The following is a 23,987-nucleotide window of genomic DNA, read 5'->3' as shown; positions in this document are numbered from 1 at the left end:
TCGTCTGCAAAACATTCGTGAAGGAACACTTTTTTTTTGTTCATTGTGCATCTCTAGAGACGCGTCTCTCCTTCACCCCCAATACTTATATCTACTTCGGGTATATCTACCGAACGGATTTTGTTCTGACAACGGCTACGATATCAGGCTACCCAAAGGAACAGATGTTCTCATTGGAACAACTTTGTAGCTTTTATAATTAAAAAGTTAATTAACGATTTTTAGGTAATCAGTCATTTGATGGTTGAGCATCATATGGCCAAGAACATCTGCTGGCCCAGAGATGATAGAAGGGAAAACAGCATGTCTCTAGCCCTTATAGTTTTTTTATGAAAAATCTGTCCAGAAAAAAACTAAAAGAAAACACCCTGTATACGTTATTGGTTTACTTCCAAGATGGCTACATATGCACAACAACAATGCTCAGGAGCCCGATGATGAACTCACCATACTGTTTGTTATCGTTACCATTTGATGTGGGTGCACTCCAAACATCACACGACGGCATGTGAAAACAGTTTTGGTAGGTCGGGATTTAAGAAATTATATGATTGGTCATCGCGCAGGAGCTCGTGACGAATCACAACGAAGCCATGCATTTATCGTGCAGTACAGAATGACAAAAAGTTGGGCATCGAGCTCCTGAACTGGAATATTGAGTACATGTATGGCAGGGGGCTTATCCATTCCTTATTTGTAGAGCACAGAAACAAATCTCGTATTAAGATTTGACTGTATAGTTGTCCAATGAAGTGAAGGCTGCAACTAATGCGCTGCTGGATGCGCACTCGTATCGAGGTCCACATGCATAATGAACCCTTGCTATTTCCTAACAATTTTGAGATAAGCATCCGAGAGTGCTTGATGAGTATTTTTCAGGAAAATATGGTAGCACTCACCATGTCAACGAGGGCAATGTACAAGAACATCCCAGCAATTCCAGCAAAAATCCAATTAGTGGCAGACTCTGTGTTGCCCAAAAGTATGCCTATTACCATGCCAATGAGACAAAGCACAGATGACAGAATGTTGTATAGAAGAGCCTGTTTCACTGACATTCCTGCCTTGAGAAGCACTGCAAAGTCGCCTGTGACAAGAAACACACATCAGGTGAGATCTATGAAAAATTCATGCAGAGAAACAATAGAAGTCAAACATTGAAGGCAGTTTTGACTAGAGAGAGGCAAGTATATCATTTAAACCAAGATCGCACCAACACAGACAATGAGAAGGCAGCACACATTCTCAGCTAGAAGTGGTTTACTACAGTAGACTCAAATTCTGTAAGCATAAGTCGATGTAGAGCAGAAGATTCATTATGAAATTCAAATGAGGTCCTGCTGTGCCCATATAAAAAACGTCCACTGTATTTGGTGTCTTTCTATGCACAGTATTGGTACTAACGGTGTCCACTCTACTACGGTGAGGAGGTCAGTACCATGGCACAAGCGGGTGGTTATCGAAACTACCCGTTCTCAATTCTCCCTTCTCACATTGCCCTTCTTCAAATGACCTTGCTCAAAAGGACTTTCTGGTTTTATCCTGTATCGAAACTACCTCCCTCAAAACGCCCTTCTCGTATGACCTCATTACACAGAGCCATCGCCCTATTTCAGGAGACACTCCCGGTGGTCCTCTCTCTCTCTTTTCTCCATTGCATAGAAAGTTGACATGCGTACTGTTGACTACTCCCTTTTGCGTCCGTTTTCTTCATCCTAAACATTTTCGCCCCCCCATCAGATCACGGCAACTTTAAATTCAGGAGCTCCCAATTTCACAGTCTCGAAACAATGAAAGTGCTTGATTGCTTCGTATAAGATAGCCACTCAAATTCACAGGTTTTCGATGTCTGTTCAAGTCCTGCTAGCGAACGAGAGCCTCACGGCTGTTAGGCTTAGCTTAGCAACCGAACAGCCTGTTGGTTAGTTTATTATCAGGTTAGTCCAAGCTCGGTGTTTGCATTTTTGTATCCAGGCTTGTCCCAAGTTTGCAGTTGGCATTTCCCTGCGCGCAACTGAGCGTTTTAAAGTCGGATAACATTTATTTCTCGTAGGGTATTTTGCAACGCTCAAGCACCACAATGTACGGAAAGTTTAGGTGCACGGGGGTGATCGGTGGGTGTCTTACCAATTGCAATGTTTACATTGCAGGAAGACGACAACCGTAATGCACCCGTCCACCCCTACGCACTCTCACTTTTGGTACAGCCTCAGAACAACCTGTTTCCTACATTGTGCTGCTTGGACTTATAGATTTCTTACTACAGGCGGAAAGTTTTCATTTTCCCGTCTGCGTGTACCGTGAAATAACGTATACTATAACGGAATGGGCGAACAATGCGGGCCAGAGCAACATTTTGGGGTGGCTGGATTATACTCTGATGTATGGGGAACTGCTGAAATAAAGAAGAAAAAAGAAGAGGAAAATGCATTTTTGGCAGAATAAAGACCTATGACATTCTCTGAGTGGGACTTATCAGCTCCCCCTCCCCCATACCAATGTGTCCTGTCACTAAGCGTTGTATACGTGTTCAAGGGAATCTTGGGAGTTGACAATTTGTATTCAGTTGAAATTGACAGACACAAACATTGCTTTGTAAACAAACATGCTAACACGGTGTCGACACAATCGCGGCAAGTAGAGCACATGAGAAGTATTTTAGGTGTGTGTGTGCGGGGGGAAGGGGGAGCGTTTGATATTCAATTCAATTCGAATTGAATATCAAACGCTCGAACTATTCAATTCGCGAATCGAATATCCAATATTTGAATACCCAAGCAAGCAATGGCCGATGGCCGACGGTTGGCAGAAGGTCGGATGACAGTTGACAAACGACTCTTTCGGCCATCCAACGTTGGCACAATGTTGCATAGTGATAGGCAGAGCGAGGATTGGAATGCCATCGGCCAGGGTACAGATCCGTATCAAGAAACGAGCTCGTTAGCCAAGCACTTGCCAAAGCTTAGACCAATCTCGTCTAGGGGAGAGGGTAACGTAGAATGGTGTAACGCTACATAGGTTCGACTTTCGATGGACCAAAGGAATTTCTCAAAACTACAGTAGTAAGAAACAGAAGCGTTACCTTCATGGCGAGTTAATACGACAAGAAATTCATCATTTCAGTGTAGTTTGTGTACGCGCCAAATTAAACTTAGACACCTCACCCTTCATTTAGACACGCTCGAACAGGACCCTCGAATTTGTGGAAGCTTGCGAGACAAGCTATGTATAGTATCTGTTTTTCCTCAGGAAACACATGCCGTTGTGCGTATGGTCGTATTGTGGTCTCGGGCATCTTACGAGCTTTTTTATACTTTTAAAAAGCTCTATTTTTTTTGCATTTTGAAACGTCATGCTCACTTGTCGTTGTGGGAAATATGAGCAAAACAAGCAAATAATGATATATCGTTACCTTACACCGCGAGACAACTGAGTATGACAATGAGTGACGCCGCAGGAATGCTTTGGTATCTTTGCACATTCTTGGCAAATCATTGGCCAGGGTACAGATCCGTATCAAGAAACAAGCTTGCTGGCCGATGATGTACCAAGCAAGGCCAGGTAGGCCAGCCTAACTATTGCCAAGCTTGGCCCAACCTTTGTTTGTTGCTTGGGTATTCGACTATTCCACGAATGTGAACGACACAATCCGAAAGACCGACCTCAGTGGCTCAGTCGGTAGCGTGTTCGCCTTCTGATCCCGAGATCGCGCGTTCGAACCCGACCGAGGATGCCATCAACTTGGTGGCAGGGTACAAGCTGCTTAGACACGCCGTCTTCTGCGAGGGACGTTAAATACGGGGTGCCGTGTGATGAGCTTTCATCGCATGTTAAAGAGCCCTCAGTTGGGCAAAAGTAATCCACACACCGACCGCTGTGGTGTCGCTCATGATCTCAGTTGTCTCGTGACGTAAACACCCAATTATTATTAACGATCCGAAAGTGGGCTATACCTGATGCTTCCGTGCATGAGGTGAAGCCTGCTTTACGAAATTGCCCTTGTCGCAGGACCAACATAGGCGGGCAGTGTTTAGTTTGAGATAACATTATCCAAAGTTAGTTTTGTAGACATCGTCTGTGGAAGGGGTGGCGCCCCTCCCACATGCACTTTAGCAGTGCCGACGAGGAACTTTGATTTGATGTCTCTGAGGTTGCCTTTAAAAAGTTAGAACTTTTGAATAATGACTACAGTCCACGAACAAGAAGGGTGTCCTAAAGATGTCCTTTACGTCTAAAATTTCAGTAGTGCAACTTCCTAGGGCGAGTACAAAGAAACTAAAGGGTGTTCATGGCAAAACTGAGACAGGATGCCAATTCGTTTGTTTCACAAACGGCCTGTGGTTGTCTGAAACAATTACAGCCTCATCCGTGTAACATGCTACTGCCTGACATAAAATTTTGAAATGAAGGTAACCACTCCTGTACTCCAGTAAGTGTAGGCTCACCTGGAGAGCAAGAAGCACTCTCATGCAAAATTAAAGAGTAGGGGCTTTAAACCGAAAAATTGCATGTCTCTCTTGTGACACTTAATGCCAGAAAAATTACACTAAAGCCATGGGCTACAAAATGGAAACTTTTAGTGCGAAAGTCACATATTGTAAATTTTGCGCAGATATTCGATTCGACTTCAAATATTCAGATTCGCACACCCCTAGTTAAGAGTAGCAGAACAAGTCGGGAGTCCTTAGAAACAAACAAAAGATCGCAAAAAAAAAAATTCGCAAAAGGGTTATTCTGGGTAGTCTTGCGTCGAGTTCAAGACGATGGGAGTTTGGAGAACGGGAAGAAAGGCGACGGGTACAAGCGCGAATGGGTCGATATACACCCACACAAGCAGTATTCAAGTAAAACCAAAGAGCAGTTCCCACATGGCAGCAGTTTCAGGTTGGATATGTGAACTTACCAAGCTCATGCGGCAGTTCATGACAGAAGACAGCAATTGTTGTACTGAGACCTCCTGAAAGACTAGACGCAAATGCTGCACCTGTAAAATGTGGGGTAATGTCAGTTCCCCCAAGTTAACACTTAACATGCAGTTAACAGCAAAGCATTTAGCTTGCTTTTACAAATGCCTATCTCATAATTTTCCTTTTCGGTTAGCTTCTTACTTCCTCTGGTGTTAATGAAATGACACTAAATTATTGAAAATTTTGATTCCCAGTTTTTTAAACGCAAACTTCACTCTAACGGAACTTATTGTAGAAACAGAAATGAGGTAACACACCAGCTGCAAATTATTTTGCGACAAATCAAATACATTGCACACTTTTGCAGGAACAAATACTTGCTGAGCTCTACACTGTCACATTTGATGGAGTGTGGTGGAAAGCTGCAATGCTAATTGCTTTCAAGTGCGAAGCTGACTATCTGAATGACTCTGATGGCTTCCGCTGATCCATTGTCACTGTTGGATCCATTTGAAAGAGTACACCATTTCATAGACAGAATGGCGCAGATGCAGGCCTGCTGGTGGATAAACTCCATGATAGGCAAGCCTGAGCAAAGTTGTGGCTTTCTTTTAAACGTCTTTGCTGGTTTTGAGACCTGTGTTGTGTTTTTGTTTATGTGTCTTCACCCATTGCTCACGCTTGGCCATCATGGAGATCACACTATTTCCACCCCATTCAAAGTACAACCTCGCATTTAATACCCCGCATGGAAGCATGGCGCCACGGTTGCATCTGTTCCAGTCGATTTCAAAACTATAGTGTCATTTTATTCCTCCTGCACCACAGACCACGGTATCGAAAGCCCCATGCCAAATAGTGGTGTAGTTTGACTGTTATCCGACAGAATACATGACAAGAGCAGAAGCCAGATGTTGAGAGTATCCTAGAATTCCCTCTATGGAAAAAACAAAAAAATATCACTCCCTAAGAACCAACCAGGGCACGACCCTGAGAAAAGGAATGCTGCGGCCGTACGGGTGTCTCATAGAGTTACAGGGCATCTGGACGGCGCCGTTCTTCCTCTGAGCGCTGGGCTCTCACTCCTCCACTTAGGGAGTGACGTCACGCCGCCAGAGCCTCTGCGACCGCGGAAGAAGCGCTGATCTTTAAAATCGGTCCACTTAATAGCTAAGCACTTTTCGGATGAAAAAATTTGCCAGGTAGAATGTCGGCCGATGCCGAACACAGTGGTATCCGTTTCACATACGGGTTTCCGGATGTGACAGTCCCATTAACAATCAGTTTCAAGCTTAAACAATTTTAGGAAACAAACTTGAATGCTTGATAAAAGCTTGTTAGCACTGAACAGCACATAAAATACTTCATTTACCGATCGCTAGGCCATCGGAGAAGTTGTGCAAGCCATCCCCGATAATCACCATCCAGGCCACGGCAGCTATACTACTAGGCACCTTGTGACTGTGACCATGGTGGTGGTGGTGATGGTGGTCAGACACTGTCACGGTGAACCCCCTGTCATCAAATGTTTCCCGGTAGACCAGTGTCTCCGTATGGCACTCGTCCGTAGGGTCTCTACTTGTGCTGTGGCATATAGGATGGTGACTTCCACTGTCACCTGCAGGTGCACAATGTCCCGTGGTTCCCGATGAACCATTTTTCACTATCACAACCAAGTCTTGAGCCTTGTCCTTAGCAAGGTCAGTCTCGTCACCACCACAAATGTCTGTCTCCTTCAAGTCCACAATCTCCATACAGTGGCACCCATCATTTAACGGGGTGAGTTCTAGCTGGTCTGCTGGCACAGATGTCAATTCTGTCAAATTGAAAATGGAGTCATCAAAAAAAGTCATTTGTGCACAAATAGGCACATATGTTTTGAAAGATTCGGGTGGCCACAAAGTAGCCAAAATTGTAGGGGGTCACGACCAACATAGGGAAGTTAACGAAAAAGAGTATTTATTAGGACTAAACTACAGTAATATCTCATCTAACTATAGCCCAGTTAACCGGAAAACTTTTTATCTGGTCTGCTTGACCGGGAACAAAATGCTAGCATTTGTTGTTGTTTTTCTCTGGTTTTCCAGACTTTGTTAGCCGTATCCGGACGTGAAGTAGACACAAAGTACCAGAACGAGCATCATTCTGACTCACTTATATGGAAACGTGTGAATGGCCTCTGTCCTCGGCATTTGCTGTTGTTGGCATTACCTCCTCGAGGACGATTGCCTCGTATGTAAGTCTTCTGTTCTAGATACTCTGCTCCCTTTTGGTGAGATGTTAGTCACTTTAGACTGCTGTGGGCAGACACCAGTAATGGTTCCCGGGAGGCGCAAGAGGTGTCCAGTTTCTTCTGGGCACAAAAACCTGATATGCGAATGTCGGCTTGCCGTTGGCTCCAGCGTCACCTCACCATACCATGCAATAGTATTTCTGGCCTTCAAACATGGGCTAAATCTAAGCTAAGCACTAAATGGGCTAAGCACTGGGCATTGATGTCGGAAAGTCCCCTATTCTACAGGAAAACTCTAAACATTCTCGAATTTTCTTTAAAAATTTATTTTTCCAGGATTTCCCAGATAATACTATTTTTTTCTCTATTCCTGCACACATTGTCGTTCGAGTTCCATCGCATCGGACCATATCACTTTACCCTCTCCACATAGTCGACCAACTCATATCGAACACCTTCTGATGCTCTAGGAACTAAAAGAAAAGCTTACTTTCAAGAGCATCCATTTGAGAAGCATCCATTGCGAAGCCGTAAGAACCCTGTTTGTGGTGAGACAGCTTCTCTCCAATCTTTGTCTGCTCCTCTTCTGGATGGCAAAGCTTCTTAGGTGTGTGAGAAGACTGAAGAGAAAAACAAAAAGTTGCCGAAAAATAAAAATCAAAAACTTGCCTTCATGCATGTTTCAATGCTTTGCAGCACTCAGTGGTACAGGCTCTTATGTGCATCTCATGAGCTAGGTACTTGCAGCCCTCTAAAATGAAAGTTCTCATAGTACTGTGATGTAGAGCACTGCACGGGCCATATTCTTAGGCCCAGCCCGAGCCCGAGGAATTTATAGGCGACCCGGCCCGGCCTAGCACAGTGCATTGTAGTGGGCTGTGACAGTTGACTGTTGCTAACTAATAGTGGGATGACACAGGCTCGAGCCTGACCTGGGCCCGGCAATGTACAGGCACAGGTCCATAATGGTCAAACCCGAGCCCGGTCCAGGCCCGCAAGAAGGAGGCCTTACCCGGCCCGACCCAGCCCAGCCCACCGGCCAGGCTTTCGGGTAAGTCCGAGCCCATGCAGCGTTCTACTGTGATGTTGCATCGTTCACAAATGCCAATTCATAAACAACAGTGTGTGGTTCCATATGCTGACGTTTCCTAGATGGATGATGAAGTGTAATTAGAGCAGGATGTTTTCGGGTTTTATTGCTTTTAGAATTCGGGGGGTAAAAATCGGGTGTTATCTGGTGAGCAGGAAAACATGGTGGAATCGGGTGAAATTTCTATATTTGCCTATTTTTCGGGTGAAATACAGCTCGTCGTTCTTGCTCAGAATGACACAGGAACTCGGCAAAGTTTACATGGCTAGACCTTTAAGGCAAGTGCATCACTCCTCGAGGCCTCTATGGGAATGCCCATACATTTTTGAAGTGCTGCGAAGAATTGTTTGGTTTGCATGAAGTTTGTTTTAAATGAAAGTGTGTACCAGTTTCTAGGGAATAATGATTTTAGATTTTTTACCTCTGGCTTAAAAATTTTCCCGTCGCAAGAGAAAATATTGCTATTGCTGTACAAAGTATCCAACGCCGCAGATAAAGAATGTAAAATAAATCACAGCTATTTACGATAGGATACCCCAGGATGTCGGGAGACTCGTCGACAATGAAGCTCAGTTTCGCGTATTTCACATCATCGCGGATTCCCACCATGGGCTTGCCGAAAACTTCGGCCGATGCGCTCACGAACTTACGAACGACACCTTCGGCGTTCTTTTCTCTTTCACGCTGGCGATAGCAAACTTCAAACATTGTCTGCGCACCTTTCGCTTTCTTCTTTAGACTATCATGTCTTCTTTAGACTATCATGTCTTCTTGCCGATGCGAGGTGTTCCGTTATAAGATCGTAGGGTATCTTCGCCGGATCTGAAGACAGCACAAAGTTACACGCGAGCACGTTTTCGTTGTCACCCTTCTTTACTATTTCCAAATCGTTGTACTCGATGACCCAGTCTTCAAGTCATTTTCTTTTTACGACCCGCCATCATGTCAAAAGACGAACGTCACGACGTTAATGCGTGAAATGCATAAATGCACAGGTTCATCAAACGAAGAGCCGATAGCAATCGAAAGCGAAAAGGAGACTTTCCTTCGTCATGGCGCGGCTGACGCGCATGCGCGAGGCGCTCGCACGTGGAGGCAGCGTTTACGCATGCACAATCGCTTTGCTTACGCAGGAAAGCCAACTTACGGGACGGGAGCTGCGACCGGTAGAAATCGGGTTATACCCGACTGCCTGCTGGGTCGTTCGGGGGGTAAATTCGGGCCAAATCGGGTTTAACCCGAAAACGTCCGGCTCTAAGTGTAATGCAAAACAAGCATGATGCTATCACATAATTCATGTCTTGTCTTCATGTATGTTTGGGGGAGAGGGATTCTGAGTTGCTGGTTTTAGAACACTATATGCTATTCAGTTACAATGCCTTTTGATGGTGTAAGAGCTCGATCTTGGATGGAGGAATGCAGGCACATAATACAATGAAGGAGGATTGTCCCAAACACGATGCAAACATTATGCCAAAATAAATGACATTGTGCAAACATTATAGGGAAGAAATAGACATTTTCTTTACGAAGAGCTGCTGTGTAACATGCCATGTGTAGATCTGTCTCATGTTTACAGCACAGGAGACTGGGAACCAGGAGTTAGAGACAAGATACATACGTCTTGCCTTTCTTCCTTAATGCCCTACATTGAACAAGTAATGCTACTCTGCATGTGTTGAGCACGTCCACACTTGTTATCTCGTTACCTTCTTTTTGGATATAAAATGTTAAGCTTAAAGCCAAAGTTACCTTAAAGGCTACATCCAAAGTCATCATTATTGAAGAGAAACAGCCTCTGTTTTTACTCACAGAATTGAATGAGATGAGACAGGACCGTGTGACTGTCCATCTGCACAACACTCTCCTTTTCTGTGATCACGTGTGACGTGCAACACCCTAACACGTATCGCCCAAAGCAATACGTTCTGCAAGTAACCGAGCGTTCTGCGCATATCCCTCTCCCGGTTACTCCACTCGGAAAGTCCCATTGGCTACGGCGGCGCCCTCCCTCTTTCCTCTCACTGCCTCCTTTCATGCGCAGAGACGCACTTGCACAGCGTATTAACACTGATTGTGGCAATGTACTGTACTAAACTATACACGACGGTTGCTATTACTGGTTTGTAATAATTGTCACTGTGTGCACTGTTTTTTTCACTATTTTCTATTTTCATATACATTATTAATGAAATACCGAGTTCAGTGTGATGCAGAAGTGGGACATGTCCCCGACACTATTCTTACCTGCACGCTGTTGCTTGCCTTCGGGCTCCTCTTTCGGTGCTTGTGGTTTGAGTGTATGGATAGGAACCTCTCTACGATGAGAAAGATGTAGATACCAGCTATCGAAGCTAGACCATGCCACACATACTCCTCGCCGTCGCCATCTTCTGAGTGGTCATGACCAGACAATGCCTGAAATATGCCAGTGTACATCCGTAAATATTCAATCCACAATGATGTTATATACGAATGATGAGGTGTGTTGTTAACCTCCTGACTCACGCACGTACATGGGGTAAGAGATGCAAGAGAGCATCACCCGTGAGGCTGCCAACAGCAAGGCCCACAAGGAACTGAATGAGAGTATGGTAGAACACCTTCTGCATGAGTGGCACCACCGCCACACTCAACAGCCCACATAGGCTGATTACAACTACCCCCAAGAGAGCGAACATCCACACTGCCAAAGAAACAATGAAAACAGAAAAGATGTGTTAGGGCATTGAGTTCCTGTACTGGTTCAGTCAATGAACATTCGGACTGGAACAAATTCAGAGCCAAAGTGACTAGTGGAAAATGCTGTATTGATGCCCTCTCCGTGTTGCACAGTACAGTCTTTGCAAGCTGAGACCAAAGGACTATCCTTGCGTTTGCTGATCATGAGCGACGGAGGCTCCGCCTTCTGGATGCGGGCTAATAGGAAGACGTGGAGGGCAGGCATTTCCCAAGCCTCTGCTCTCGCCTAAGAGATGGCACAGTGTTACCGTTGTTTCGCATGTCGCAAGGCTTCTGCCATGGCGCACGAATCTAACCAACGGTTTCGTCGACGTTGGCCTCATTTCCATGTTGACAGACGGCGAAGCCGTTGGTTAGATTGGTGCGCCATGGCAGAAGCCTTGCGGCAGGCGAAATAATGGTGGCCACACTCATGTCTAAGCCTCGTCCAGCCATTGGTTAGACTGGTGCGCCATGGCTGAAGCCTTGCGATACACTGAACAACAGTAAGGCTGTGCCATCCGTTATGCGAGAGCAGACGCTTGGGAAGTGCCTGCCCTCCCCGTTCTACTATTGGCCGACATCCAGGAGGCAGAGCCTCCCTTGCTCTTGGTCAGCAAACATAAGGACAGTCGATCAAAGTCTTTTCGTTCAGCTTGCAGTTGTTCTTTTTCGTTTCATTACAGATCAATAGAGCCTGAAGTTTTAGGGTTTAACTTGATTGTTCCTCGAATATGCACCTTGAATAGAAGGCTGCCTCTTTAGGGTGAAGCCCGATTTTTACCTGGCAAATTGCCCTCACTAAGACATCTGTAGGTAGGTACCCTATGTACAAAACCAGTATAGTTGGTTTGAGTAACTGAGCCCATTGTTTCTGACCTAATTTGGCATACTGGAAGTTTTTCCACCCGAATTCGCATGAATTTAGAGCACACGTTTATCTACCAGATTTTTACCCCCCGAATTTAGAAAAAATATTTCCCAAAAACTTCAGGCTCTACAGATAAATGGTAAATTGGAATACAGATAGGAATTTTTTTGTGTGCAATATGTATACGTATATGTCCCTGATAAGCGTGATTGTTTAGTTCAAGACTTACCTTTGAAATTTACATCTGTTTCTCCTTCACCACTGTGATGCATGTGCCTATCTGTGACAGGCATTTTGCAGTGCTTCTGATCTAACTGGTAGATGATTGCAGGACACAGGTACAAAAACTTCTCTGGGTTAATCGTGCTAGTTTCTGGTTGCAAGTCGAAAGTATGCAGAATTTCCGTTGCAGTTAAGCACTGAAAAAGAAGAAAAATAAAACAGTTTTCATAGCTGAAAACCCGTGCACAGAGAGCAAACTGTAGCAGCGCAGCGTGCAGTAGAAGAAACTTCCATGAAGTGCTGCTGGTACCAGTTACCGTACTAGGTTGTTTTCTTACAACACAGAGTTTAAATGCTATTCCTCTGGCGACGTTGCGATAAAGCTGTAAATGACGCTGTAAATGCAGCTGGGTTGGATGTTACATAAAATTAATCACACTTTGAAGAAACTGTCTGACTACCTTATGCTCCCATAATCAGACTGATACATTCACAGCACCATTATTGTGTTTGTACTTCATTTCTTTCCTTTTTTTTCTTTTTTTCACCTGCACAAATGCTTAATCCGGACGGACAAGGCAGAGTGCAAATAAGTCACATACAGCATGTAAGCTAAGGCACTGACAAGTAACTACAGTTCGAAGTTTTCGGGAAATATCTTTTTCTAAATTCGGGGGGTAAAGATCGGGTAAATAAACATGTGTACTAAATTCGCGCAAATTCGGGTGCACGATTCGGTTCCACGATGCTAAATTTGGGGAGAAATCGGGCTCAGTTACTCTAACTGTAGCGGTTTGGTACGAACGGTGATGTAACTGCATTTGCTGCCAAACAAGTAAGTTAGTGCATTCCTACAGACATCCCAGCGAAGGCAATTTCCCGGGTAAAAATTGGGTTTTACCCTAAAGGGACAACCTTCAATTCGGGTTGCAAATTTGGGGAAGAATCGGGTTAAACCCTAAAACTTCAGTCCCTACAAATGACAGGTGCACACAATTTGCATGTTCATTGAATTAATGTAAGGCAGGTAAAAGCAAGCACATTATGTGTGCATACACGATGCAGTACTGCCCCAGTCATAAAAACAATAATTTTATTTTGATGGGGATGATCAAGGTGTTTCATCACGACAGACAATACTCCAGTGAATTGGTAAAAAAAATGGTAATGACAAGCCATATACAGTGAGGACAATAGTCCTGTATTGTCCAGGAAGAGTAGTAGTGCCCAAGTCATACACGCTACTGATAGTATTGGAATTTCACCATCCACGAGGGGAACAAAATGCGAAAGAAATAAAATAATTGCAGACACAGTCACACAGAAATAGCAATGTCCAGTTTGATATTATATAATAAGTCATGATGGGTTCTAATCCTTTACTGCAATCAAGATTTCAAACTGTTGAACCATTTCCATTTTCCTAAAGAACTAACATCTAGAGAACTGCACTTTTTAGCACATAAAGGGGTCTCTTACCTTCTCAAACGTAATTTCAGCAGTTTTAAGGTGGGAACTGTGGCCACTAGAAGCAGAACTTGTAGTATTTTCAGAAGGAGTGCTGCTTAGTTCTGAAATGTTAAAATTGAAACTATAAGATATGCAGGACAACTTCCAGTGGAAGAGCAGATATGTGTAACACATCTGAAAGGCTAGAGAACAAAACATATTCCACGAGATCTAGAACATATTCTAGTAAATACACTGACATTTCAGATACTAACAATATTTTCTGTGAGAGCAGGAATAGTGGTTATGATGAAACTGGGGTCAGAATTAGTAGTGCTCTAATGTCAGCTTGCAAGTGAATGTGATGTTTCTGCCATGTTCGCATTAAACAGTGAAGTTCTGTGGACTAGCCAGCCGATCACTCCTTATAATTAATTTGAATTACTTCCATCTAATAAAAGCTCCTACCAGAAAAGCCTTCAACTAACCTTGATGACTTGTGACTTGCCTAACAGCCCGTGAGTGCATCTCATTTTCATGATGTTCATCGTCGTCATGGACATAGCCCTCAACAGTGTGCTCGTGATGCTCGTGACGGTCTACAAAGCCAGTGCTTCCTTCTGGATGATGTAAGGATAAATCATGATCTCTGAAGGTGATCTGTGCTAGGCCCAAGTTCTCCAATAGATGTTCAAATCCTTCGAAGGTCATGACTCCATTGTGGCCATATTTCTCAAAGAGCTTCCGCAGAAAGTACTCATGTTCTCGCTGTACGTCATGACTGTGTGGAGCCTCACTGGCTTCCATTGGTGGCACTGTACTCATGATGCATAAGAACACATGGCACCAGAAACACATGGCTCGATAGCACTGCAAACAGAGACATTTCTCAGACTTCTGGAAACAAGCTGACTCTGATGGTGCTGAGCTTCGATGTCTTTAAAATGAATGCTTACATGGGTGTTACGTCGGTGCTTCATCTTGAGAGATTTTGTTTTTTTCACCTGTAGCGAAAAAAAAGGCACTTTAGGCACAACCAAACAATTGTGTCACTCTTCAATCATCGAAATTTTCAAATATCACTGTGTATAAGTGTGTGACACATAATATGCATGTTGCATCATTGTGACCTTTTTCTCTCTTTTTTTTTACTACGCAATCACTTAGACACAAGACATGAAACATGCAAATGGCAGCATACTGGACCACAGTTGGTACGATCAGTTGGGTGCAATATCGCCACTCTTCAGCAGAAAAAAAAAAACCTTAACAGCAGTAATAACTGACAACAAAGAAAACTAACACCACACTGCAGCAGTCTCTTTCGTGGGTGGTGCACGATTCCTCAGATTTCAACTCTCCTGTCCCGATTCCCCTGGCACAAAACACCCGTCTCATTTTCACTGCCCTGACGTACCCGTCCCTGTTAGCCCTGGTTGGGTGAAGTGACCCACAAAGGGTATAACAGGAGAAGAGGTTTGGGAAAGCTCTCCCTAGCTTCTTCCCTTTTTTGTAGATTACAGTTAGCTTAGTACTGCATAGATCGAATAACGGAGGCATGATGAAGTAGCCTGTAGTAGGGGTAGATTGGCGTTTGCATGCCACTGATGCCTCTAATCACAACATTAGATCGAACTGAAGAAACAAGCAAATAAAAAAAAGCATGGTGTGAAGGGAAACAAAAAGCACAACCACAGGCCTGGAGGAAGAAGCAGACGTAAAGCACCAAATTAGCAGCACAAAATGTAGCTGACCACTTGTTAGCTAGTAACAAGTTACGCGACGACATGATTCGGAAATTCCAGACCACAGCGTTGGCACTGCCCATATACAAGGCTAGCAGAGCACTCCAATCCCTTACAGCTGACAAAAAAGAAGAAAAACACTGGCGGACACAAAAAAATAGAAGGAGAAATGTAGAAATGAACAATCTTGGGTGGTAACTGAGTTACAAGTAACTTGTAACTGTAACTGCTTACTTTTTTCAGAAACTACAGGTTTTCCTGCTCATTTTAATTCATTGGTCACTCAATTTAATCCAAGTGCTACCCAGTTTAGTCCAGTGGTCAACCAAATTAATCCATGCACTACCCAATTTCATCCAAGCAACACGTGTAAATGTATTCCATATACAGGGTGTCCCAACTAAATGCGAACAGATTTAAAAAAAAATATACATATCACTATATTTTCGAGATGAAGTCAGTTGCAATGTAGTATATGGTGAAGGGCACTCCTTAAGAGGGCACCAGCCAGCTCCTAATGCAATGCCCTAATTAACTTTCAATAATTAACTTCTTAATTATAAAACCTACAAAGTTGTCCCAATGAGACTATCTGGTCTCTTTGGTCACCTGATACGGTAGCCGTTTTCAGAACATAAATCCGTTCGATAGATCGTCCGCAAAAATTCGTAAAGGAACACCATTTTTTGCTTTTTTGTTCATTGCGCATCTTCGGAGACGCGTCTTTCTATCACCCCCAATGTGAGAGGGTGAAAAAGCACACTATCGCCTCTTGCGTCCTGGAAAAAAATTAAAAGAAGACAGAAAATACAACACGTTCAATGCCGTTCGATAGATCGTCCGCAAAAATTCGTAAAGGAACACCATTTTTTGCTTTTTTGTTCATTGCACATCTTCGGAGACGCGTCTTTCCTTCACCCCCAATGTGAGAGGGTGAAAGAGCACACTATCGCCTCTTGCGTCCTGGAAAGAGATTAAAAGAAGACAGAAAATGCAACCCAAGATAAGGGCAGTTCCGATAGCGTCACCCGATACATCTGTTTTTGTTTTGTTTCCCCAAGTTAAAGCTCATCTTCGAAGCATGAGGCGGCACTGTGCTCCTTCATCCTCTCACATTGGGAGTGAAGGGAAGAGGCGCCTCTGGAGATGCGCAATGAACGAAATAAAGAAAAAAAAAATGGTGTTCCTTCACAATATTTTTTGCGGCCGATCTGTCAAACGGATTTTTATTTTACAAACGGCTACAGTATAATGTGACCAAGGGGACCAGATGTTCTCATTGGTACAGCTTCGTAGCTTGTAAAATTAAAAAGTTAATTAGGACATTGCCTCAGGAGTTTGCTGGTGCCCTCTTAAGGAGTGCCCTCCAGCCAGGGCCGGCGACAGGGGGGGGGGGGGGGGGGGAGTAATGCGACCGCCTTAGGCCCCGCGAAGAATGTGTTATGTGCCATTCCGTCATGTGATGAGAAAAAGTCCCACTTTTAAGGAAAATCCGCCAACCCTAAGCTATACCGAGGACTTCGCACCCTTCTCTCCAGCTGCCATTTCCCGTACTGCTAAAATCTTCCACTGCGAAAACCTTATTTCTTATCTTTTCATTACTGTTGGTGTGAAACAGACCCCGCGATGTGCCTTTGCCTCAGGACTCGCACACCTCTAGCACTGGCCCTGCCTTCAGCATATGCTATATTGCAACTGCCTTCATCTCGCAAAAAAGTGATATATGTATATATATATATATACAGGGTGTTACCCTATAAAAGTCTACCCGCGCCGGCATGCCGTGCACGACAATTACTCAATGCAGGCGGTAAAATTTGTTGCCTACGTATGAAACTCATAAGGACATTCCATCATGCTAAATATCGAAGTGATTGAGCACCGTAACGCAAAGTTATAGCGTAAAACGTGAGGTTCCCTTTGTCAAAACAGCCAAGATGGCGCGTCTCAGTAAGCAGACGACATCCCTTTTACCGTGATCGAAAAACATCCAAAACGTCGTCCAGAAACAACAACCGCATTGTTTACAAACGGTTTGGCCGCCGATCGCGGGCGCCGCCATCTTTAAGGTCACGTGCGCCTTGACGTTTGCTGTGACGTGCGACCAGGACCTGTCCAGGATGCACTGCGTTCGCCCTGCACGCTTTCGTCTACGGAGCAATACATTGGATGCCACCCCTGTGGGAGCAGCATGTCAAGCGCTCTTCTCAACGCCGCCATCTTGATTGTTTTGACTACGGGAAATGCACGTTTTGAGTTATAACTTCGTGCTGTGGCGCTCAATCACTTCGAAATTTACCAAGATTAAATGTCCTTATGAGCTCTATATGAAGTTCGCACAATGTGTACGGCAAAGTACGGCATGGCGGCACGGGTAGACTTTTATAGGGTAACACCCTGTATAATACAGGGGGGGAAAAGCCCATTAAAGAAACAAGGTGACTAACAAGGTAACTTTGAACTTAAGGTGAGAATTTGAATCCCATTAAGTACTAGAAAAATATGTCTAAAATCAATATGTCCCCAAATAATTTGTTTATGTCGAAGCATAATGTTGCTACACGGATTCTTGTGAGCAATGGTACGCTGTGGTTGGTCAGCTTATTGCCCAATCCCATTTGTGTGCGGCAGTCGCATCCTGTCATAGACAACACTCAAACGTTACGTTGTCCTGAACTGTCTTTGTGGACTACGACGTGCTGTATGAGGGATGCGTGAGTTTCCGTGAAATAACGCAACGTTCACATGCCTGCTTAGTTTTCTCTTCATGGGGTAAAATACTACAGGGAACGGTAACACTAATGTGCCACAGGTGACAGTTCTACAATTTCGATGTTCTGCATTGTGTGTACTAAAACATCTGGCAGCGAACAGTTTGGCTGACATTTAAAACATTGCCTAGAACTTGGTATAGTACTTCGCGTACGCCAGATCGCCCTTCTTCAGGTGAGGGAACGGAGGGACTTGTTGCAAGCACGGTGGCCGATGGTCAGCGTCCGCGTGCACTGAGCTCGCCTTAGAAATTCCAGTGCACAACTCTTGGTGCATGCCACCTGGTTAAAAAAGCATCTGGCTGTCAAGCCATCCCGTTGTTACAGCCTATCCTTGATGCCCACCAATGGCGACCAGCAACTTGTCGGACGCCGCCACACGCTGTACAGCCCCAAGAGCACATCCTCAGGATGTCCCCACAGTGTCATCATCTCCTCGTCGTTCGATGTCTGTCCCCACAGCGTCCTGATGCACGTCCTGTGCCCGTCCCTAGGGGAAGCTAGAGGGACGGGACTATTACTTTATATTCAGTTTACCTGCTGAGACTCCCAAAATATTGAGTGACACATTTGTTTTGCTTTTCGGGCCAATCCTAGGGGTTGAATGCAATTTTTCAGAAAAAAGAAAGAACATTTCTCTATCACCAAAAAGGGTGACTGTCCACGACATGGAGCATTTATCGCGGAAAACGCAAACGCGCGATTCTGACGCACTGTTTTTGACTTTCGAGTGCCATACCCCAATACCTCAAACCAACAGCAGTAAAAAACATGGACTTCGCTGTAAGGGAGAGTTGAGACTTGAAGCCATTCCTCGCTTCAATATTGTTTGTTTCTGTAATCGAAATAAACTCTGACAGCTCACCGTTTGTGTTGAGCGGAAGGCTAGCAAGACTATCGGATTCACAGAAGGTCGCGTAGCAAGTATAAGTTGTATCTGTTGTCTTTTCGGAAAGGAGCTTCGGTACGTTTCGAAGTGAATTTCTCGGACTTTGTCACTGGTGTGCCTGGCAAGGTTTTTGTTGATCTTTTATATTTCTCCTCTCGCTTTTTATTTTGCCCTGCTCATTGTCCGTTGGGGAAAAACGAACAGCTAGACATTATAGCGGCAGCTTATCAAGACAAATGGACAGTATTCAGTGAAACAGAACTGACAAAAACAAATAAGGTACAGTACAAGGAATCTAGAGTTAGTGTCCCTGATGTGCCATCACAGTGTCCTAAAATTGTCCTCAAAGATGGCCTGTGGACATTCTGAGTATAGTGCCAAACTGACACATTGAGGACGATTTGAGAATCAGATTTGACCCTCCTGAGGACGTCACCCCGTCCGTGAATGATACCCTTAGGCTATCCCAAGGATGACAATGTGTTCTTGGGGAGTCCACCACAAGCACTGTACCGCTGGAACTGTGCTCGTGAAGATAACTGCCGCCGCTGCCATATGCAGCTCTATTCCCTTCTTTTTAGTCTGTGTACAAATATGAGTGTCGGACTTGTGGCGTTGGCTTAAATGAGTCGACAACAGCACTGTCAACTATACTGAGACACCCATCACTGTTCAGGTGATCAGATGCCGTCAAAACTGAGAATGAACGCCATGTAAGACCGCGTTGCCGACTACGCAACTTGTCTCGTCTTTACCGATCACGCTGAACCAAAAATGCAGCATTATATCTACCAGTGTCAAAGCACCGTGATATCTCAGAACAGTCCACAATAATTTTACAGGACAGAGCACTGATAATCTGGGGCTGACGATGGTGCAGTAATTTTGCTGTTCACGAAATGATCCCGACGATTACGGATACACAGAAGCACATGTAAGCTTGCCATGAATTTCATGAAGTCATTGGAGCACCCGCAAGCCATACCACTCCACTGCTTTCTCAATAGGCCAGCAACTGTTTTTTTAATTAATGTAGAAGGTCTGCACAATCAGCTACTGTTCTTTCTTCTTCTTCTTCTCTTTTTCTTGTTTCTCCGCGGTTCCACAACGAGTGTTGGAAACATTTGGTGTGTTCGCGAGGTTCTGTTGAATGAAATTGTCGATCCATCTGCTATCACACGCACAAATAACAGATAACACGCGGACGCTGTTCTCAAGGTGATGAAGGCAAGCTAGAGGTCGAAGGTAAAAGAACAAAGCAAGAGGAAAAGAGTGCCTTGTAATCCTTTCCGCTGACATGGTGGATCAGTCACGTAATGTAACATGTAACCGTCTAACGCCGTAGTATCAGGAGCATCCACAGTGAACGCTAGGTAATCAATTAGATCGTCCTGTGCTCCATCTATTGAGCGGAACTGACGAAACGCGGAGGGTGTTGCACCCCCTTAAAGCTTCACTGCTGGTTCGTGAGTCTATCTGTTCATCTCGTCCTGTGTTCGTCCTGCGTTTTCCCCTCAAACTCAAGGCAATGTTAATATCAATTCAACACCAGCTAGCTTGCCTGCTCCTGCTATGTTCAAAAAATGTTCATCGATAAGGGCGAACGGTATATGGCTGATAAAGTGTTGCGTTATCCTTTGTGTGCTGCAGGGCGCTGTGATTGGCTGTGATCTTGTGTGGTTTTCCCGTTTCCTGGCCATTCTTCGTAATAAAGGTTGAAAGTACGACCGTGTTTGTCTTCGTATATTCCTGCGTCATCACGTCTTCCGTCATGTACCAACCGGATTTTGTAGCTTACGAAGACACCTTTGAGCTTTTGGCGTGGAAAGATAGCAATAACTTGACGGTAAAATGCAAGTTATGCCACAAAGCCTACTGCGCAGGCAAGACGTCAGCGTCAAACTTCAAACACCTCGCTGTAAGCTGTTTCACTCCATGTCCTCTTAGTACCTGTCTGTGTATAATTTCATGGGTTCGTAATTTGGATTTATGTTATGATGTCCTTTTTAAGCGCAACAAGCATGTGGTATAATTGTGGTTGGAATGTAGTGCAATTGCTCGAATACAATTTTTGTGAGTTGCATTTCCCCAGCATTTTTTCTGCAAAAGGTAACTGTAATGTAACTAAGTTACTTTAATGTGGTAACTATAGCTGTAACCGGTTACATTTCGAAAAGAGAACTAACTAACTTACTTTTTAAAGTAACTTACCCTTGACTGGAAACAGAGAAAAACTTACCAAACGAACCAACCAAGAACTAACCAAAATGCGAGTGACCTTGAATGGGTGACAGGAGTGGTATCATGTGGCCATATGGAAACCCGACTAGTAACTGTCTGTTCCAGTATGCTGTCGTCGTGCAAGTATTTCCATTACCCTTCTAACCCACACAGTGACTGACTGACTGACTAACACACAGTTACTGACACAGTGAAGTCCTATTGTGCCACGGCCTTTCAATGAGCAGTGAGATCCCCCCCCCCCCCCCCGAAATATTTTTTCTTGTGTTATAGATGTGGCATGTTCTAAGCAGAGGCAAATTCGGGAGGGGGGACGGTTGGGCGATCGCCCCCTTCCCCCCGATACGTGCTTCGATAAAGAAACCACCATCACCCCAAAGTGAGGGTCGGGATCTGTCCCTCTGTTCATTCTGTACACCTCTCAAATGCCCTCCACTCTTACATAGAGCATGTAAGTAAACGAGGGAAGAAGCAAGGAGGCACTTCGCGACATGAACAGTCCCCGTGGCGGGGCCGATCATGTGAGTGGCTACGTGAACCAGCGCAGCGGAAGCGGGCATCACGTATAAGCGCGCGAAGAAAGAAAGACGACACGGGGAGCTGCCGACGTCACGCGAGGTCGAGTCGGCCGGCCGAGTGTTCTGGTAAATTTCATTGCGCAGTGACTCCGTGGCAGTGACAATACGCTGCACAGCAGAAACATTTTGCATGGTATAGTTCCGGATGGACGGCTTGACGAATGAAACAGGGTTTCCCACTGTACCTGACGCAACGGTTCGACAGAAGGTTTGCCCTCCACACTTCTGTCAAAGCTGCCTCATATCTGACAACGCAGGTAGGCTGCGTCATAAGCCTTGCTCAGGGCGCTCTTCAAATAGCCCTCGGCTGAGCACCGACACCGGGCGCTATTTCTGAATAGTAACTTCAGACGTTGGACGCTCGCCAGGCAGCTGTGGCGTTGAACGGAAATTTCCTCGAAACGAATCGTCACTCGAAGAACACAGTTCCTGAGGGATGGAACCGGAGACACGGAAGAACAAGAGAAATCTGTCCGTGTCTCCGGTTCCAGCCTTCAGTACGCACCAGCTTGTCTGCGCTCTTTCACTTCTGTCGAACGCAATGGAACGCAATGAGCTGTATGCCTTCATTTGAAAGCGAGAGCTTTATCGAGCGCCCATCAACGTCGACAGTCATGCAGGCCTTCAGTGACAGTTGTTGAATGAGAAGGAAGAATTTACCCAATTGCAGGGGACGATGGCACTGTAGTAACTTGTCGTATGTAAACAGATTCGGCGCAGAAGCCCAAATATACTGCCAATTCTATCACTTTCTTCAGTGTGAAAAAGTAGCATGTGGATTTCTACTAATTTGATTCATTCTTTCGCAAGGACTGGACACACGATGGACGCGATGTATTCACACCCATGACCAAATCCTGACATTTATTATTTCTTATTATATCTAAGATGCAATGCCGAAGAGGTCCTTTTTATCTTTCTCGAAAATTACAAATACCCGTTGTCATCCTCCCGGACTTGCACAAAAATAAACGCAGGAAACAGAAATCCAAGCCTATTAGATGACGCAATCCTGCAACGCGAGTCGACGGAGGTGTGCTCCTTGAAGTGCGGATAACAGACGATCTTTCACAATGCGACTGAAACGGTTTCTGAGCGCGACGCTTCTCATTTATCGGGCTGAGGGGCTCACAGGTGCACATGATAAAGTTCACACGTACCCGACAGGAAGTGAAGCCGATCTGAGGTGACCAACGCAAGACAATTGACGGCACGACAGGTGCTCTCTTAGACGGCAATTATAACTTCACAGAAATAGCTTCTCCCCCAACGTAGCACGCACATGAACCAAGTTTCTATTCTCCTGTATGGAACGGTGCGGCGGGTCTTGATTCTAAGCCACGGGTTGTTCGACATGACGCTAATTAAAATGGCGCAGTAATGGAAGTGGCCCATATAGGAGAGCCGGGTTCGATCACGTGCCTCACCACTGCTGAGGCCATACATGCTTTGCGGGGTCGGAAAAGTTGTTCTTTTCCTGTGAAAAGTTAGGCACGTATAATTTTAGGCTGCGAACCAGCCATGAGGCAGCAGTGCCACAGCGCCACCGTGCGACGGGTTTTATGGACGCGTCAGGTGCCTCCAAGGCGCGACCTCGAAAACACAAGCAATGAAGCAGTTGACATTAACTGTGTATTCACACAAGCGACGTCCTCACGGATCAAGGTGAAAAACCGGGCGTGTTGGTGTTGATCTTGCATGACGAACTAGCACTGGGAATGGGACAGAGAGAGGAGACGACAGGACAGGTGCTAGCACCTGTCCTGTCGTCTCCTCTCTCTGTCCCGTTCCCAGTGCTAGTTCGTCATGCAAGGTCCTCACGGATGATTATAGTGGAAGAAAAATCAAAAACACTGCTTACAGAGACGAAGTTCCGTCCCGTCTTATGCGAGCATTCACACGGAGCGGAATATCGAGAGTGGCGTACTGCGCACTTAGCAGACGACACTTCGCAGACGACACCGTCAGAGTCTTTCTTGTCGTCTGCTACAGAATATCTTGTGACTGAGTTGCAGGATATTCCCCACGGTTTGCAGTGTACGTGAACACTGGACGTTGGGCGCTCGCGCTCAGAAAGCCATGTCGTTTTTCGCGTCTTCCGCTTCAGTGGGGAATGTCGCTCGTGTGAATGCACGGTCAGAGCCGTATATTAAAAGGGAGTCTGGCCATTGGGAGGAGCCACAAAAAGAGGCTCGACCCGTCAATCACAGTTTCGCTCCTCTGATTGGGTTGCTTTTTACCAAGGGGGTCGCCATGCCACCTTACTGCCA

At 45.1% G+C, this 23,987-nt stretch overlaps 2 protein-coding genes across 7 annotated transcripts in view; one reads left to right on the top strand and one right to left on the bottom strand.

Moving 5' to 3' along the window:
- The window catches only part of LOC135385356 (zinc transporter ZIP6-like), an 85,171-nt gene that overhangs the window by 1,186 nt on the left and 59,998 nt on the right, over window positions 1-23,987 (bottom strand). For 5 of the 6 annotated variants that reach the window (XM_064614638.1, XM_064614636.1, XM_064614637.1 and 2 more), the window contains 10 exons: window positions 14,450-14,497; window positions 13,982-14,363; window positions 13,524-13,615; window positions 12,052-12,241; window positions 10,747-10,916; window positions 10,478-10,648; window positions 7,631-7,760; window positions 6,280-6,723; window positions 4,904-4,984; window positions 900-1,087 (listed from right to left, as the gene is read on the bottom strand). In XM_064614638.1, the coding sequence (XP_064470708.1) occupies window positions 900-1,087; window positions 4,904-4,984; window positions 6,280-6,723; window positions 7,631-7,760; window positions 10,478-10,648; window positions 10,747-10,916; window positions 12,052-12,241; window positions 13,524-13,615; window positions 13,982-14,363; window positions 14,450-14,497 (1,896 nt within the window). Of the gene's footprint in view, window positions 1-899; window positions 1,088-4,903; window positions 4,985-6,279; window positions 6,724-7,630; window positions 7,761-10,477; window positions 10,649-10,746; window positions 10,917-12,051; window positions 12,242-13,523; window positions 13,616-13,981; window positions 14,364-14,449; window positions 14,498-17,212; window positions 17,291-23,987 lie in introns of those variants that run through there. The other variant, XM_064614641.1, reaches the window with a different exon arrangement.
- Window positions 20,628-23,987, top strand: part of LOC135385358 (proton-coupled zinc antiporter SLC30A2-like) — a 79,307-nt gene continuing 75,947 nt past the window's right edge. Inside the window, exon 1 of the mRNA XM_064614644.1 lies at window positions 20,628-20,816. Coding sequence (XP_064470714.1) covers window positions 20,670-20,816 — 147 coding nt within the window. The 5' untranslated portion in view covers window positions 20,628-20,669. The remainder of the gene's footprint in view (window positions 20,817-23,987) is intronic.

The sequence above is a fragment of the Ornithodoros turicata genome, chromosome 2 (genome assembly GCF_037126465.1).
Source record: "Ornithodoros turicata isolate Travis chromosome 2, ASM3712646v1, whole genome shotgun sequence".
Classification (NCBI taxonomy): Eukaryota; Metazoa; Arthropoda; class Arachnida; order Ixodida; family Argasidae; genus Ornithodoros; species Ornithodoros turicata.
The sequence above is the reverse complement of the archived record's forward strand: the minus strand, read 5'-3'. Positions and strand labels throughout refer to the sequence as shown.